This window comes from Candidozyma auris, chromosome 2 (genome assembly GCF_003013715.1).
Source record: "Candidozyma auris chromosome 2, complete sequence".
In the NCBI taxonomy this organism is placed as follows: domain Eukaryota; kingdom Fungi; phylum Ascomycota; class Pichiomycetes; order Serinales; family Metschnikowiaceae; genus Candidozyma; species Candidozyma auris.
In genome coordinates, this window is record NC_072813.1 from 2,323,317 (window position 1) to 2,340,150 (window position 16,834).

The 16,834-nt window shown below is 45.8% G+C and overlaps 9 protein-coding genes across 9 annotated transcripts; 3 read left to right on the forward strand and 6 right to left on the reverse strand. All coding sequences in view use genetic code 12, as the record gives it.

Annotated features, from left to right (window-relative positions):
• Positions 1-156: 156 nt before the first annotated feature.
• SLC1 (1-acylglycerol-3-phosphate O-acyltransferase SLC1) lies at positions 157-1,026 on the reverse strand (the record flags this gene model as incomplete). Its single annotated transcript, XM_029036034.2, has 1 exon — positions 157-1,026. The coding sequence occupies one exon, from the start codon at positions 1,024-1,026 to the stop codon at positions 157-159; it is 870 nt and encodes a 289-aa protein (XP_028891276.1).
• Positions 1,027-1,504: 478 nt separating this feature from the next.
• Positions 1,505-1,837, forward strand: CJI96_0002520 (uncharacterized protein; the record flags this gene model as incomplete). The annotated part of the gene is made up of 1 exon (XM_029036035.1): positions 1,505-1,837. One exon carries the CDS (start codon positions 1,505-1,507, stop codon positions 1,835-1,837), a length of 333 nt encoding a protein of 110 aa, XP_028891277.1.
• Positions 1,838-1,881: 44 nt separating this feature from the next.
• Positions 1,882-3,756, reverse strand: MEA1 (Mea1p; the record flags this gene model as incomplete). The annotated part of the gene is made up of 1 exon (XM_029036036.2): positions 1,882-3,756. One exon carries the CDS (start codon positions 3,754-3,756, stop codon positions 1,882-1,884), a length of 1,875 nt encoding a protein of 624 aa, XP_028891278.1.
• Positions 3,757-4,024: 268 nt separating this feature from the next.
• Positions 4,025-5,417, reverse strand: CJI96_0002522 (RNA-binding protein; the record flags this gene model as incomplete). The annotated part of the gene is made up of 2 exons (XM_029036037.2): positions 4,025-4,429; positions 5,175-5,417. 2 exons carry the CDS (start codon positions 5,415-5,417, stop codon positions 4,025-4,027), a joined length of 648 nt encoding a protein of 215 aa, XP_028891279.2.
• A 2,313-nt stretch (positions 5,418-7,730) lies between these two features.
• On the reverse strand, positions 7,731-8,276 carry STP1 (Stp1p; the record flags this gene model as incomplete). The annotated part of the gene is made up of 1 exon (XM_029036038.2): positions 7,731-8,276. One exon carries the CDS (start codon positions 8,274-8,276, stop codon positions 7,731-7,733), a length of 546 nt encoding a protein of 181 aa, XP_028891280.2.
• A 422-nt stretch (positions 8,277-8,698) lies between these two features.
• CJI96_0002524 (uncharacterized protein) lies at positions 8,699-9,070 on the reverse strand (the record flags this gene model as incomplete). Its single annotated transcript, XM_054702094.1, has 1 exon — positions 8,699-9,070. One exon carries the CDS (start codon positions 9,068-9,070, stop codon positions 8,699-8,701), a length of 372 nt encoding a protein of 123 aa, XP_054558069.1.
• Positions 9,071-12,506: 3,436 nt separating this feature from the next.
• RAX1 (Rax1p) lies at positions 12,507-13,895 on the forward strand (the record flags this gene model as incomplete). The annotated part of the gene is made up of 1 exon (XM_029036039.2): positions 12,507-13,895. One exon carries the CDS (start codon positions 12,507-12,509, stop codon positions 13,893-13,895), a length of 1,389 nt encoding a protein of 462 aa, XP_028891281.2.
• Positions 13,896-14,033: 138 nt separating this feature from the next.
• Positions 14,034-15,303, reverse strand: RPL19A (60S ribosomal protein eL19; the record flags this gene model as incomplete). Its single annotated transcript, XM_054702095.1, has 3 exons — positions 14,034-14,598; positions 14,803-14,813; positions 15,298-15,303. 3 exons carry the CDS (start codon positions 15,301-15,303, stop codon positions 14,034-14,036), a joined length of 582 nt encoding a protein of 193 aa, XP_054558070.1.
• A 1,079-nt stretch (positions 15,304-16,382) lies between these two features.
• On the forward strand, positions 16,383-16,670 carry CJI96_0002527 (uncharacterized protein; the record flags this gene model as incomplete). Its single annotated transcript, XM_029036041.2, has 1 exon — positions 16,383-16,670. The coding sequence occupies one exon, from the start codon at positions 16,383-16,385 to the stop codon at positions 16,668-16,670; it is 288 nt and encodes a 95-aa protein (XP_028891283.1).
• Between the last annotated feature and the right edge of the window lie 164 nt (positions 16,671-16,834).

Below are 16,834 nucleotides of genomic sequence, written 5' to 3' on the forward strand. Positions count from 1 at the left end.
TCTCTTTATAAAAAGCTGCCGCCGAATTCGGTTGCCCTTCATCCCACGACCATCAATATTAATCTTTATTCGTAATTTTAGTACAAACACTGTAGCTTATCTAATTGCAAAAGTGGTCTACTCACTTCATCACCAAACACATCCAGCACTCTAAAACTAGTCAGTGGAGATCAAAGGGGTCGACTCAGAAATCACCTCCACGCTCTCATCCGATGCCGCCTCGTTGCTTTCCTGTTCGACGGGCGATGCTGGGGTAGGCTTCTTTTCGTCAACGGTGGAAGCGTAACCCATGCTCTCGATCGACTTGAGCATCTTGTTTCTGATCAGAATGACGAACTCGTCCACATCTTCTTTTGTCTCCAAGTGGTCGCTCGACTCAGGCTCCATCACCTCAATGACAATCTCTCCACGTTTGAAGATCTTGTCCCTCGAGTGGAACAAAGTGCTGTAGTTTTGCACCGCCACTGGGATCACAGGAATTTTCGCCTGCTTGGCGAGGTGGAATGCACCTTTCTTGAATGGAAGCATGTCCAACTTTTTGATGGCTGAACGAGTACCCTCAGGGAACATGAAGAGCGCTCTGTCATTCTCTTTCAAGCTCAAAAGCGCCTGATCCAACACTTTTCTAGCCTTCTCGCCCCTAGCTCTGTCCAAGAAAAAGGTCTTCGATGCAAGCATAAACCATCCCAAGAAAGGAAGGTACTTCAAGGCCTTCTTGGCCGTGACGGTGTAGCCTGGCTGGAAAATCTTTCCCAACACCAAGATGTCCAATGCAGACTGGTGGTTGGAGATCACCACGGCAGGTTTTTTATGCAACAAGTGTTCGTTCTTGATAACTATTTTGATACCCAACAAGCGGCTGAACAGATGGTAGAACGCCCTGGCCACCGTGTACTGTGCATATTCGGACTTGCCAATAATTCGAAGGAAGATCGAGGCAAACACACCGTAAAGGGCACACGAAGCAATGAGGGAACCGAATATGAACGACTTGATGTAGAATTTCAATTTCTGGAGGTACCCCATTTTCACAGCAATGAAGCACACGGTGACGGCCGTCAACAAGAAATACACGGGCGAAATCAACTTGGCGGTGAATGTAGTTAGTAGGAATTTGAAGACAAAAGTTGAGTTTTGTCTAAAAATTGCACAATGTACAAGCACTTGAAGTTAACTTTAAGAGAATACCCTCGCTCCTTGTGCTGCCTGCGTTCGCTTTTTTTTGGGGCCCCATTGAAATCTCCCGATAGAGTCAGGTAGCCGCGCAAGCCACTCAAGCCCTGAAACTGAATCTTTCTTCCCCTCTGTGAAGGGTTGAACGTGGGCTAAAGCCGAGGATATCGACTTTGCCCGATAATGTTGGGTGCAAAGACTTGAATTTTTAAGATACATGTTCCTTCTCCCATACTATCGTTGATTACGCTGGAAAAGCTTATCCCTCGCTCACAGCATTTAGTCTGACGAGGTCACCAACTGCAGTACCGTTCTCAAACCACTTTTCTTCATGGAGACTAGCAGAGGCTTGATCACGAAATTGGGGCTTTACAGTGCCGCTGCTGTGGTACTAGTGGTTGCAGGAAAGAAACACATTGCATATCTCAAGGAGGAGAGACATTTGAAGGAGAGTGACATTAGCTTGGAGCGTGAGGAAGAATTTGAGGATAAGACCACCAGAAGAGGATTCCCAACGAACAACCCTAACCTCAATTACGAAGGCACGGGCCGTGAGTCCAAGTACATTGGATCGGGTCAGGCATATTCGTCACGTACACCAGGTGACCGCTTGAGCGTTTGGAATGTGTTCAAGCAGAAAAGTGGCAAAAACGATAAGGAGTAGCAACCTGGGCTTCACTTTACCTTGTATATAGAACAACAGGAGCTTTATTGGGTATCGACGAGTTCGCTGAAGGCGACTTCGTAGACGTAATTAGACTTCATAAAATTATTAAGGCACCACCCGCAGAAGAAGTTGTCTTCGAGTTCCTGAAGGATCATTACCACGTTCAGCTTGACCTGGTCATCTTCATTGAACAAGTTCATAAGCAAAAGCTCAATTCCTTTATTCTTATCAAAGATGGTCATGTTACCCCCGTGAGCCCCTGAGCTTTGTAAGCTCGTTGAGGAATTTGGTGGGATGAGGTATGTGACAAGAAGAAACGTCTCTAGCGACCTGCCGCTGATGAGATACTTCAAGATATTGAACCAGATTTCTCTTTCATGCACTTTGGCACGACTAGACATGTTAGAAGCATTGTATAGCTTTTGCAAGTGGTGCTGTAGGTCGATCATTAGGTTGAGCTCATTGGAAAGGTTTGGTAAAAGCAAGCTGTAAGCAAACTTGCCCGAGTACATGAGGTCCTGAAACCTCGAGGATATTAATTGGTAGCAAGACATCTCCATGAGCTTGCTGGTATCGCTATGCCAGTAGTAGCCGACACCGTCCATTAGCAAACTGCATTGTTTGTTGGCTGGATCATTATAGTTGCGCAGTGACACAAGTATTCGTATAAGCTCATTGATGTGCCTTCTGAAGATGAGTTGTAGAGTCGTAAGGTCGTCATTGTAAGTGAATAGAGAAAATTGCAAGTTGGACAAGAAACGAGCGTCTTCGCCGATGATGGAGTTTTTGGACACCTCGGGCTCGTCGAGCAGGCTGGCCAAGCGGAACTCATTAGCGTCTATATCGTAAAGAACGTCCCAAATCGCCTCGTGTGCCTTAAAGAACGGGTTGATGGTGCCCGCCAAATACGAGTCACACTCACTCAAGAGATCGATCTTGGACACATCGATCATGGGAAACACATTGTAGTTTTCTAGAAGGCCCGTAAGGATCCCTCCTCCAGAGACGATCTTTAGAGTTAACAAAATCAAGTCGATAATGTGGCCAGCGGAATTCTCGTAGCTCAAAAATATTATTCTCTTACCTGTCAAGACAGCGTTGATGAGCACAATGATGGGCGGCGTGGAAAGACCATATATGGTCAACTCGTTGTTGTGATGATTTGTCGCCAAGCGTGCACTCAACAAGTTGATCAAGTTGGGCTTCAAGTTCAAGTCCGTAGGGTTCATGTAGTCCCCCACGGTGTCTGGAAGCTGCAACATCGGCACCTTTACTGGGATCTTCATGTCTGCAAAAGTAACAATCGAGTTGTACGAGAGATCTTTGCGAATAAATATATCTCGGTTGGGCAGTTTGATTCCTAAAAGACGATGGCGAAACTGCTCGTCGTTGTAGATCTTTTCACTAAGCGGTAAGTCTAGCACCGAGCTTATTAGTAGTCTCTTGAGAAGCGGCTGCTCCACACTGTTGACGGTAAAGTCGTTGGCATTGATCGCAGCATACAATTGCGCTAGGAGGCTCTCATCGTTGGCGGAAAAATACTTGTCCAAGCAAATTAAAAGGAGCGGCCTGAAATGTTTGAAATAGGAAAGTTTCGTAATAACACATAGGGCCTTGATCACCAGCCCTCTCCTCACGCTCTCATCGCTCACGTTCTTCACCACCGTGTACATGTAATAAATATCGTTAGTGCAATTGGCATCTTTCTTATAATGGAAATGGCCTGTAGCCTTGTTCCTGAATAGCAAAAATAGGGTAAAGTCTTCTTCTCGACGGTGTATTTGGTCTGGGAGCATGAGCTCGGGGAAAAACGGGAGAAACTCGTACCCGGGGAGAGTTTCTGGGTACTGGTGAACGACAGATGGGCCCTTGTCCACGTGGAATTCGGCGGTGATAATATACTCGATGTTGGGCATGGCGATGATGTGGAGTTACTTAACTAATCTTGGAGTTTACGGATATCGCGAACTACATAGAGGCTGACAACCAAGCGAGTGAAAAACATCACCGTTTCTGGAACCGCGTCAACGTCCCGAGAATGCCTATGTGCACTAAACACACTGGGTTGCAAATAGTGCACTAGGGGAAATGTGTTCCACTTCAGCTATGGTTCTTCGAGCAACACAGAACCTTTATCGAAACATATATACGTACAAAGAGGAGTCTGCCCTCTTAACGGACATTTTAGTTGTTGTTGAAGTAGTCAGACATCTCCTGGTCCAACTGCTCGGCGGTCTTCTTGGTCTGCTTCTTAGGCTTGCCGTTGCTTGCCTTCTTCTGAAGCTGCTGTCTCTTCTGCTGCACTTTCTGCTTGAGCACCTGCTGCTTCTTCTGCTGAGGAGTAGCAACAGGCTCCGTCTTGTTGGCGGTGATTCTGGCGGCCAAGGGTTTCTTGGTTGGATCGATCACCAACTCCATCTTCAACTTGGAGCTGCCACCATCGATAGGCGCGTTGTTGTATTTCTCAACAGCCTTGACAGCGTTTTTGTGAGATTTGAAGATGATAGTGGCAGCACCTCTGAATTGACCCTTCTCGTTGTAATTCATCGACACAACCGACACGCCACCAATCTGCGACTGGAAAAATTCCTACATTTGTTAGTTTGTCATTCGGGAAGAAGAAAAAAAAAGAAATCGGGTGTGAATGTGGCTTTAGAAGCTCTCAGCAACCCAACAACATGTTTAGGCAAACGGGTCCACACGAGACGAAATGAGCTTGAAAAGCAATCCCGGTGACCTTGCGAAATCCGAAAGCAATGATGAAATTGATTGTGCAATGTGGTCACCTTCGTCGTCCTGCTAATTGGTATGCTTCTTGTGAGTGATTTGGCGCAGATAAATGTAAAAGAAATGAAATCTATATCACAGGAGTTTCGGGAAATTGACAACAAAAGACAATGAGATGTTGAATCAAAGATTAGTCCTCTCTTCTCTTGTGAAATGAGCCTCCCTTGTGAAGTGAAATTATGCATCCGTAAACCCAAATAATAGTGAAATGACGCAACCCCAAAACGGCCTGGTCCAGCCAGTGCCGATAAAATCTTGCAACCAAATCATTCGCATGTATAACAAAACCAGATTAGCTTCGCTCACCGTACAGCCTTTGTTGATGGCCGGACAAGTCCAACCAGAGTGGTAGATGAAACAAGTGCAAAAAGATGATCTCGTCCAAACCACTGCTTGAGCTTTCTGATAATCCTATAAGGCTTCGCCACCCAGAATTCTTATTCAGCTCACAATGTGATGGTCGCCACTCGCTCTACGTGAGCTCTTCGTGGGGACCTCTGCACATTTCCGATTCTCTTCTTTAAGTCAAAGAGAGTTTCTAACATACCTTGATAGCATCCTGCTTCAAGTCACGGGGCAAGCCCTGTGCGACCACTTTCGTGGCGTAAGTCAAGTCCAAAGCTGGCTTGGGCCGAGGGGCGACTTTCTTAGCCGCCTTCTTGAAAGAGACTGTTTCTTTCTTTTGAGCTTTACCGGTGCCCTTACCAACAGCCTTCTTCTTGCCCTGAGATCTTTGGGACTTTCTTGTGGAGATGATGTCGTCTAAAGATTTGTCGAGAATAGAAGACATTTTTGTGTAGTAGCTAGTTGATGTATTCGTAGATAGTGTTGATGAAATTACTGACTTTTTTTTTCTGGAAGGCGGCTGGCTACTTCTGGTAGGGACACGACCAGCCAATCATCATGGTAAAGAATTAGTCAGGATACATTTCGAAAGGGAAGCTGCAAGGATCATAGTGCCATTGGGAGGATCACATGAATACTCGATAATCTCTGTGTGGCGTTGTTTTCGTTGATCTATTTGTAGCGTTGCTTCGTCGAGTCCTCGTTGGCTGCAAAATACCCTGTGGCACGCACAACAAATGACCATTATAGACAAACGGCAAGTTTTTTAAACCCTCATTCCTCTTCTCTCAATACTATAATCCTTATCAATCAGAGTTATCAATACTTGATATTTCTTAATGATTTCTTTTGGAATTATTTCTCATCACTCTTCTTTGAGTATACGCGACTTCATTATCGCGCGTTATTCAGCTAACACAATCTACTACATAGCATGAGCAAGTCCAAACAAGAAAAAGTGGAAGAGGTGCTTCATCTCAAGCAGGAAATCTCTCGACTTTTGCAGAACGTGAGGGACTCACAGGCTGTTTGTGAAAAGTATACTCATGAGAACAACTACCTCCAGGACTACATTGGCTCAGTGATGAAAAGCACCGACATGAAGTGAATTGAGAACAGCTAGGAGTGAACTTTACCTGCTTTGATGAGTTCTTTTGAAGGACTTCGACCATTTATGTGCTCAGCGGTGTCGTACATTGAAGGATCGAGTAGTTTGTGAAAGTTCATTGCAGGTTGACGAACGGTGAATAAACTAAACAAAAAGGTACCATAATTTAAAGTTGACGTTGCTGCTTCTAGTAGGAGGTGAATGAGTCCTAAAAGTGAACTATATCGCACTGTCAAGTCGAATCGACTCCCTAGATCCGTGAGGCATTGTTTGCCTCTCACATGAACAACGTTTGTCTTGATACCGAGAAGCATCTTTGTCTGTACCTACGTGAATTCACAGGGCAGTTGGCAATCAATTGCAAGAGGCTACGAATCTTGTTCTGGGCATCAGCAATGGAACGACCAACGAAAGCATGAAGAATACAGAGACGAAGTAAAAGAAGCAGATTCATACCCCTTTTTTTTTTTCTTTAGAGTCCTCATGGCCCATGGCTTTCATGCCACTAAAGAACAGGGGGGCATCAAATTCGACATAGATAGCCATATCATGAGGATCTCTTTTGATGTGGCTAGTTCCTCTACTCCATATGATAATCGGGCGCCAAATATGACACTTGAGAGGAATCTGAAACAGTATTTCCTACGAGATTTACTTAATTTCTGAATGATCATCTGGTTTACACCCAAAAATTTACATAAGTTTTATTTTGACCACCCCTTCTGCCCAAGGTAGCACCTCCTCGATAACGAAACAAGATAACGCGTCCTTAGTTAATTACCTTGCTGGTTGGCCAACATGCTCCTACAGCAGCAACCAAATACCTGCGTTGTACTTCTTCGGAATCGAAGCTTGATTCGATGTTCATGCACCGGATCAATCATGAGGCATCTTTTGGTAACTTTGCAAAGCTTTCCTCGTGATTGATGCATTGATCCAGCTGTGGCTCACTTACGGTCGAGAACGACCCTGCCCAAGTATTTTCAAGCGGACCATTCTCAAATATGACCCTTGGAAGAGCCGCAATGCTTACGGGTAGCTTTTGCCGAGAATGTCAAAAATGTCAAAATGCAACATGGGCAATGGACGGCAACGGTGGCGAGCACTAGCCCAAGAGAGATAAGAGATATCAGTAAGAACAATGGGAAAGATAGAATATGGTAAGTGAAATTCGTGAAAAACGTACACATGTCGGACAAGTCCGTGGTCGCTTATGTCAGCTCATTACAAATTGGGTTTGCGCTTTTTTTACGGCACAATGTGTTATCTCGACTTCTTGTGTCACCTAATCTGTGGCACCCCTAATGTCAGTGGAGGTCTTTCTGGATTAAGAAGCCCTGATTGCCGTTTGGTTGACTATGCGTGGTTTCTGGAATCAGTCGATTTACCGATAACGGTGTCTGAAGCATGATTATTACAATGAAATTGACATCATCAAATAGACTGTAATTTCTACATATCAGTGTATCTCAATTATATTATCAAAGTTATATATTAACATGTACAGGCGAGAGCCAAACGTTAGAAGCATTAAAATGGAAGAAGAAAAGTGCCCGTCACCAGCATGGTTAAACATGGATGTCCACAATTGAACCGACGGGGCGAGACAGAAGAAGTGAAAGATTTGTAGAAGTCTAGACCAGAGCCAGCCTAGTCATAGGTCTCCGTCTTCATCGTAGAAGCACCGTTGACGGTGGCTGGATGGGACTGTCCGTTGATGCGGGCAAGGGATTTTTGGTTTCTGCCCTGGTCTTGCAACCCTTTGCACTGGTCACATTCAATGTGATACTTCAACCATCTGGCGTTGCTCTCGAAATACTCAAAGCATCCCGCGCAACGACCGCCTGTACTGTTTCTGGCACTCGACTTGGTGCCAGGAGGGTAAATGAAGTGTAGTGCCTTCAAGTGCGTTTTGTAGGTGTCACGACGGGAAAAGCCGCCTGTGGGATGGCACTTAGCGGCGCTCTTAATCACGTTGCCCATGCCGTCTACTGTGGAAACATCATGGAAGGGGCACCTAAAGGCCATGGCGTTGTTGTGTTTTCTTGCGTGACGGGTCAAGTAGGATTTCACTTTGAACGAAGCGTTGCACTCGGAACACACAAACCTGGCGCCCTCTTTGCGATCTTCGACTTCGACCTGAGGCTCTGGGTTTTCGACCTTGATTTTCTTGAAATCGTAGGTCTCTGCTTTCATCTCTGGCGAAGCTGCAGGCGTGCTTTCTCTTCTTGGAGGCTTCAGCAGGGGAGTGCTGGGGCTGGGGCTGGGGCTGGGGCTGGGGCGACTCGATGAAGCCTGAAGGAGGGAAGTGTTGCGCCGTGGAAGGAGTGTTCTTAATGAAGAGCTCATCCATAAACAGCACCAGAGATTCGCTGGTTGAGGCGCCCATAGGAGAGTCCTCGGACTTTGGAGATCTTCTGAAGTCATTAAAAAAAGCATGGGGATGTGGGTTCAAGCCAATCATGTTGAGCGCAAAGTGGGACTTGGGAGGCTCGAAGCGAGGCTCAGGAAGATCGTACGGGTGGGAGAAGGAGCTCAAGTGATGGTGGTGGTTGTCTGGGTACGAGGAGATGGACGACGTCTGGTAGGACGACGAAAGCGAAGGCGTGGACGAGAAGTCAGGCACCGGGGGGGAAGTCAAACCCCCAAGGAGCCAAATCAGCGTCTGGAATGGACGCCAGCTCCAAGTGAGCAGGGAAGCCGTGGTTGGACTGCGGAGGCTGTTTGCCCTGGGGAGCCAAGTAGTTGTCAAAGAGCTCTATCTGGTCGTTGCCCAAGGAAAGCTCCAAGTCGTCAGCAGCACACGAGTGGGCAGCGTTCTTGCCGGTGTTGCTGATCCACGATACCGAGGCAGCGGAAAGGGCAGGAAACAAGCTATTATTGAGCTTGAAGACGTAGGTTTGGAGGAAACTGGCGACGGAAAACGAAGGGGCCGGGCTGACACTGGCAAAGGGCCCCAAGGCGCTGGGCCAGAGGAAGTTTAAGCCCATCACACAAGACGAGGAAACGAAACAAACCGGGGAGGGAAAGGGCCGTAGGAGACGAGGAAAAGGGCCAGAGGATCAAAGTGCCTTGGCCGATGTGCTGAATATGGGGGACAATTTTAAAGTGAAAACAACAAAAAAAAACCGACTAAGTTATTGATGTACGTGAGGAGAGTGGGCGGGAGGGGTTTAAAACGAAGAGCGACAGATTACTGGATGCAATTGGAGTAAAAGCGAAAAAAAGGCTCGCAGGGGAAACGAAAATAGAGGACAATGCGGGTGCGCAGGAAAGGCAGCACCACAAGCAGGAAAAAATAATGAAAAAATGTTCCTCCAGAAAGCACAGTTTCAATCGCCAGGCAGGCCAGGCAGGCCAATCGTCACTCACGCAGATAAACCCGGCTGCCCCACAAATCTCACCACAATGACCAACGCAGACAACGTGCTAGCAGGCAAAGTGCAATAGAAAAGTGTCCTCACAGCTTTCGCTGATGGTCTTGTTACAGTTTTGTGCAGCGTGCTCTGGCTGCCACAATTTGGCAGCGACTTCTCCAGCGTCTGCGTGCGACTCGCTGAGGCTCAGGCCCCAGGTTCCAAGCAGGCGCTCACTTCCACTGACAACGTCACTGACAACGTCACCGTCGCCGTCACCGTCCCTGCCAGATAACAAGAAACGAAGCCTCTAAACCCGGCCTCTGCCCACGAAGGTTGCAGTCTCCATTTTGATAACTTGATCGGTGGTCGCAGCTTATCTCCCGCGAAGTCTAATGAGCGCTGTGCTGTGGCTGTTATCAGTGGGTGCGAAAAGGAAGAGAGAAAAAAAAAAGTGAAAATGCCGTGCCGTGTTATCAGAGCACATGACTGGAGGAATCGTGCGATTCTCTGGCAGCCCTGGCGGCCTGGGAGCAGCGAGCCAGGGTGATTTGCGTTGTTCAGCGTGACTGGGCTGTAATTATGCTGATTTCTTTTATTTTTTGTTGGTTTCCTCTTTGCAAGCGCCTGTTCTTTTCCCTTGGCTCGGTTTCTGCGCTTTCTGCCTGGCGGTGTGGCTTTGGGCAACCGCGCAGAGACGAGGTCGGCCCCGGAAAGAAAGATTGCAAAAAAAGTCACTCGCTCGCTCGCTCTTTACACAAAGTCAAAGTGGGTTGGCCCTGGAAATACGCTTCCGTTGCCTTCGTAGCCTAGGTAGTCTTCGTTTCGCGTTGCCTTCGTTTTGCTGTCGTTTCACCTTGGTCGTTTTCGGTTTCCCTACTAGTCTCTGCTCGGACTCACTGGCGGGCTTCCCGGCCGCGTGGGGGGAGGGTGGGTGAGACTCTCCTCCTGTGCTCCACCCTCGCTGGGATGGGGGGCCTCTTTCTTTCTTTTTTGCTCTGTCTCCCTCATTTTTTCTGCCTCCCTTGATTTGCCCCAGGTTACATTTCTGCCTTCTCCTCTACTTCCCCAAGGCTCGCTGCAACCTCGCTGTCGTCCTGACTCCTCGTTCCATGACTTTGCTTTCTCTTTGTGTGCTTTCATCGCATTGTTTTCTGGAGCTTACTAATTCCTCGTCAATGGTTGTCTTTGCATTGTTTCCTGGTCAATGCTGATTTTAGGGTATTCTTGCTTTACGGGCTTCTCTTTGGGCGCTAAAGTGCATTCTTTACTCGAGGTGGGTTTTTATGGGGTACCCGACACACACCCCTCTTACCCGGATCCTCGTGGGAAACAGTAACCGTACAAACTTAGTTGATTATTCCTGATTGAACTTGATTTTCGTAGTCTGCTGATCACGACGATTCCAACTGTAATTTTTTTTTTTGTTGTAATTGCTCTCTGGGAAGGGCCAATTGATGGGGGCATTGATTGGGTTTCGATGGGGTATTGATCCGGATAAGAGAGGTACGTTGCTAGTGGGGACTCGGGACTCAAAAATTCAAAGAGCAGTCAGGCGCCTGCTGTATCTTCAAAGCCTCGAGCAAGCAATCACAGACCACTGATAGTAGCTTCATTGAAGTGTGGTGATTGCAGTGTAGACATTTGACGTTACACCTGTTTGCGCTGTTGATATCTCTTGAGCGTTGGCAATCAACTGGAAAGCAGATCATTAAAATCCTCGGCTTCAGTTGCCTCAACTAAATCATGGCACAACCATCTTATCAGTCGGATTCTCTCTTTGCAGCCGCCTCTCAAGCCTGCTGGGTCCTAGTAACACTGAGAAGAGGTTCTTTTGGCTGGCGACCCGTGATGTAATCTTTTTAAGACGTTTGAATGAACCTGCTGCAATTTCTAGAAACCCTGCTGTTTTATAAAACAAAAAAAAATGCACCTGAACTACGTGTGCTTAATTAGGCAACAAATTATTACTCATGATGAGTTAGCGCAGACTGCTTCAGCACGGCTAATTTCTTCATTGTTTCTGAAAATCGACAGCACATTCAGATGAGTCAATCGTAAGCGATGCCTGTTGGGTAGAATGGCAGGTGTCAGGAGCACTGAGCTGATCAGTGGGTTGCTCAAAGACTGTAATTGAGTCATTTAGCTCTCACAAACACACCAACAAACACGTTTCGTGCAGCCTTTCCGATCATCATTCCTCGATGATAATTATACCCAATTGGATTAACTTGCTTTTCCACCGTGGCGATGACGTCTCATCGATCAAGATTTTAGTAGCCTTTATGACTTGAAAACACATTGTAATTTACGAACTCTTCACCATAGTCGATAGTGCTTTTTTGATACCTGTTTCTTTTACTTAAGCTTAACCGCTATAAGGCACAAAAGCTCATAAATTTTCAAGTCGTTGGAACGCTAGGTTGGTCTAAATCAAGAATGGATCTAACATCGAATACATGAAAGTTCAAACCCATGATTTACCAGAAAATCGTCCGAAATCCCAATTTAGACTGAAATTGAACCGTTCTCAAGACAAAGAACAATCTAATATATATCTTGCCGGTATTGCGTGTTTTCTTTGCAAGCATCATTTACTACCATCAAGATAGCACATGTAACTTCGCTCACCTTTGGATGAACAGGAAAAGAAAGTCAAAAAAAAACCCAAGGAATATTAGAAAAAAATTTACTCTCTGAAAAATTTCACCAAAAGCGTCTCATTGCTTTTTCCGAATCGTACTCACATCTGGTGCCATTTCTGACTTCGCCTTCTACCAAAGTTAGGCGATCTTTTGCACCCATCGCATTCCCCTCTGAGAACCCAATGAAGCCATTGGCGTCGGCGAAAAGGATCATAAGCAGAGGCCCTTGATTACCCGCCAAAAACCAACCGCAAAATTTTTCTCCAATATTATTTGACCTTTTTCGGCTAATTTTCGCCAGATATAGATCCCCTGAAACAGTTTTGATAATTCCTGCACACGGTAGCACATCCTCTGTTTACCTTTCGCCAGCCATCCAGCTTCACCATTTCAATACCTACCAAATACCTAATCTCTCGTTGGTCATGTCCGAGAAACTCCAGGCAGATAAGCCTGCAACACACTATTTGTCGAACTTGGACAACTTGAATCAGACAAATAATGCGGTGAGTCTATCTCGGCTCCCGACGTTGGGAGAGATTCTTTCCAACAAGACGAAACTGCCGGTTAACTTGTACACTTTCTACTTGTACATGCAATATGTGGAAAACAACGTGGACCTTTTGGATTTTTGGTTTGATCTTATTGCTCACTTGAATCTTTGCAAACACTACGTGAAGGGCCTTCGAGATTCAATAGTCAGAAGCTCCACTCATTATGGCACTCCCGTGCTAGGACAGCAGCAGAGCCTCTCCGGGAGCCCACATAGAGACTCATATCCATTGACAGAGGGAAGCAAACACAAATCCGTTTCGCTGTCGATGCTTTTGGACCTTATTATCAATGACCATATACTAGAGGACAACGACTCCAATAGACTCTCGCAATTCCTTCGAGGTGAGATCAACTTGAATGATGTGGATCCAAAAATCAAGGAGCTCATCGACAAATATCAGGAAGAAGAGGCTGTGAATCCACCGTCACCAATTGTGGATCACGCTCTGTTTGGAGGAATCCACGAAAAGAGGGTCTCGTCGAACTCAAAACTTCTTGACGACTCCTTCGACCAAACAAACACTTCCTTCGGCTACCCACAGCTGCCGCAGCCAGGCAGCACTCAGACACACCAGGGTAAGACCTACCAGTCGCTTAGAAGATCGTCTATCAACCCATCTTTGCTCGAAAAAATTATCAGAGATTCAAAACACAGCACGGGATCTTTTATCACACGCAATAACCTCAAGGAATCGTCGCATAATCTTTTGCTTAAGTACTTTGTTGAGGACTCTGAGAAAAATCTCAATCTCTCCACCAAACTTAACAACTACATCATTAATGCAATTGAGGTGGAGGGCAGAGACGACCCAGACGTCTTCAACGGGGTAAAGAGATATGTTTTTAACATCATTGAAAACCACGACTTGCCGAACTTCCTTAATTTTGTTGCCATCAAAAACGTCAATCGCTCGATCAACGCTCGAATTGTGGTTGGCTTCTTCTTCATCTTTGCATCGTTCTGGATAGCTTTCACATTGATCTTTCTAGATTTATCCAAAGGCTATCGAGCCGTGATAATTGCGCTGTTCTTTATTGGCTTCTACTGCCTTGTATCATCAATTTACCGTCTCGACCCTATCTTAGCGTTTCTTGGGTTCAGCGAGTCATTCATCCCAGGAAAGTCACTTCTAAAAGTGAACGATCTTTTTATTTACCGTCTTCTACTCAAGAGATCATTATGGGTTCTAGCACTCATTCTTTTGTTTACCGCAATCCTTTCAATTATTTTCTGTCTCGTTCCAGGGAGACGCCTTTAATATGCATCTGTACAATAATAAACAACTGCGTAATATCTTGCTTACGTTCGCCTACACCATTCATCGCTATTGGTCGTGTGATTAATGCGCCACCGGGTCTTGAAGATACAAAAACTATATGATACTTGAGAGGGAAATTTAAGCTTCGTTCAAAAAGGCCTGTCTCTTCTCCTCGATTCTCTGGGCTCTTCTCTCTCTGGCAGCCTTGTTTCTCAATCTTCTGGCCTCGGCCTCGGCCTTCAAAGACTTCTCACGAGCAGCCTCGGCCTTGGCCTGAATGACGTGCTCAACCAAAGCTCTCTTGTGCTTGAAAGCGTTACCCTTGGCAGCCAAGTACAAGTGGTGGTACAAGTGTCTGTCGATCTTACCGGCATCTCTGTACTTAGCCAACAATCTTCTCAACACTCTCAATCTTCTCATCCAGACAACCTGGGTTGGAATACGGGCGTTCTTGGTACCCTTTCTCTTACCGAGACCCATGTGTCTACCGTTTCTCTTGGACTCAGCCATGATTCTGGCAGAAGCTCTAGAGTGGGAAGTCACTGGTTTCTTGACAATGACACCGTTCTTGTAGAGCTTTCTGATGGCAGCACGAGAGTTGGCGGAAGCCAATTCGGTGGTCTCGTTGGGGTCCAACCAAATCTTTCTCTTACCAACACCGATGACGCTAGCAGCGAGTCTCTTCTGGGTTCTAAGGTTAGGCCTGGCAGTTAGTACACAATTCGAGGGACTTGAAAGATCTAGCTGAATTTAAAGGGTTTGTGTGACGTTGTGGATCATCTTTAAAACCCTTCCTGGGAGGAAAGGTAGATCTGACGGGGGAAATCGGGCAGATTGGACAGCGGGCATTGGAACAATCAATAGATTCAATTCAGCATAGATTCTAACGACGTTATATTAAACATACATTTTGAGTAGCTGACTTAAGAAGATAAAAAAGGGAGCAAGAAAATTTTCAATAGAGGTTTTTTTGTGAGGGCGAAAACTGTGAGGGCTTGCCTGCAGGATGCGCTCCCTCTTTTGTATGAGAAAGTCTCACTTATAGTGAGTGTAACAATCCTCCAAAGTGAGCATTGAACAATGCACGTGACCAAAGGGGGTGCACGGATTTATGGCTCTGGGATGAGGTGGGTATGTTCAGGGTTAAAGCCCTACCCGTTTGCACGTGAGTCTCCACCTTTGAATAGTGGATGCCTGACGTGGCATATTTGCAAGACATCTGAAAATATTGGAAATACCTGCCTTAGAGAATTCGATTGGAAATCTACTGTGTGTTCAAAAGAGCGGTTCCTATGGGACTCAGGGGGTAAAGGAGAGGCGCTCAACAGAGTACGTATAAAAGCTAGAGGACAATGTCGAGTAGTACATCTTGCAAAACAGGGCAAGGCAAAGTAACAAGTACAGTCATGAGGAGGAAGCTTCTGCTTAAGGAATTTTTCTGATCTCTGTTCGATTGGCGATAAAGTTTAATGCTGGCTGTACGAGTAGCCACAATCAAATGGCTGCGAAAAACCACATCGAAGACAACGAGGAGAGACTGAAACAGGAAAGAGCAAAAACAAAACAAAGGGTTGCAGGGAGATCAAAGAAAAAAAAAAAAAAAAAATCTTATTTGGGTTTATCAGTGCTAGCAGTATGAAGACGCCAGTGGGCCGTGCCAAACAATACACTACGTAACGAACGCTATGAAGGCTTAAGGTCTAGTACAGGGAACGCTTATAGAGTCTTTGTTAGAGGGAATGGGTCTCCATTGAGAGGAGTGGAATTAAATCCAAGAGCATCAACAATGGGATACACAAGTAAACGCGTGTTCTAAAGATTAAAGTTTAAATTGTAATGTGGGCGAAGCGAGAATGTAGAGCCGAAGTGATGAAAACGGAGAGCGGTCGAAAAGCGCTGGGTTAGCCCGATTAGCACGGTAGCAAGGCTGAATCACCTGTTTCTTGAATCGGAATTCTGTGAAGAATAAAGCGAAAGTGATTGTAAAGAAGGGTTGTGTTGAGGAGAAGTTGTTTATGGGAAGAGTGGTGCTGAGCAGTAACTATGTATGAGGGGGGTGGGTGAAATATAAATACGGATGAAGCTCTCAGAATAGACTCGAGAGAGAATAGCTTAGGGAACTATGGATATAAATAAAATGTTTGAGTTATAACGAGTAGTCAAGAAATTTCATCCGTTGTTGATTCCTCCGTTACATTTGCAAGTCTGGCTAGATCTAAGTTCATGGCTGCGAAAACCTCCACAACTCTCATTGCTTAGCACCATATCATAAAATACGACGAAAACATCGGAATTCATCAGTACCGTATACATAAAAAAAAATTGCCGTCAATCAACTTTGCAGAACCATTATTTGCCGAAAGCACCCTCGTTTTGTCCATTCATTGGACCACATCTTTTCCTCCCCATACCTTCCCTATCTGAGATCCTGCGCGAAGCTCATCGCATCCCGAGTCAAATCTACTTGCACCACTCTCTTCTTTAAAAATGGCCAAATCGTTGAGAAGCAAGTCCAAGTTGCGGGCCAAGTCCGTCAAGAGAAAAGGTGAGTTTGCTGCTTTTGTCAACGAGAGAACCGCTCGTCTCGCTGAAAGAGCCCGGGCGCTTGCTGAAAAGCAAAAGGCGGAAAAGAGCGAAGATGCCATGGAGGAGGAAGACAAGCCCGAGGAGAAGGCTCCAGCTGAGTCTTTGAAGAATGTGAAAACGTCAGGGTTGAAAAACACCAGCAGAATCAGAAAGAGAGGACTCAAGAAGAGAGGTCACACCAAGTTTTGATGATTTCTCGTGCAGTAGGAAATATAGAGAGTATAGACGCTCAAGCTCATCGGGTATGGGCTGAATGAAAGGCACTTTGATAGAGAAGCGATTTATAAACGACAAAGAGATCAAGGAGGTATCAAGAACAAGAGATATATGAGGTATTCAAATGAGAAGCATTT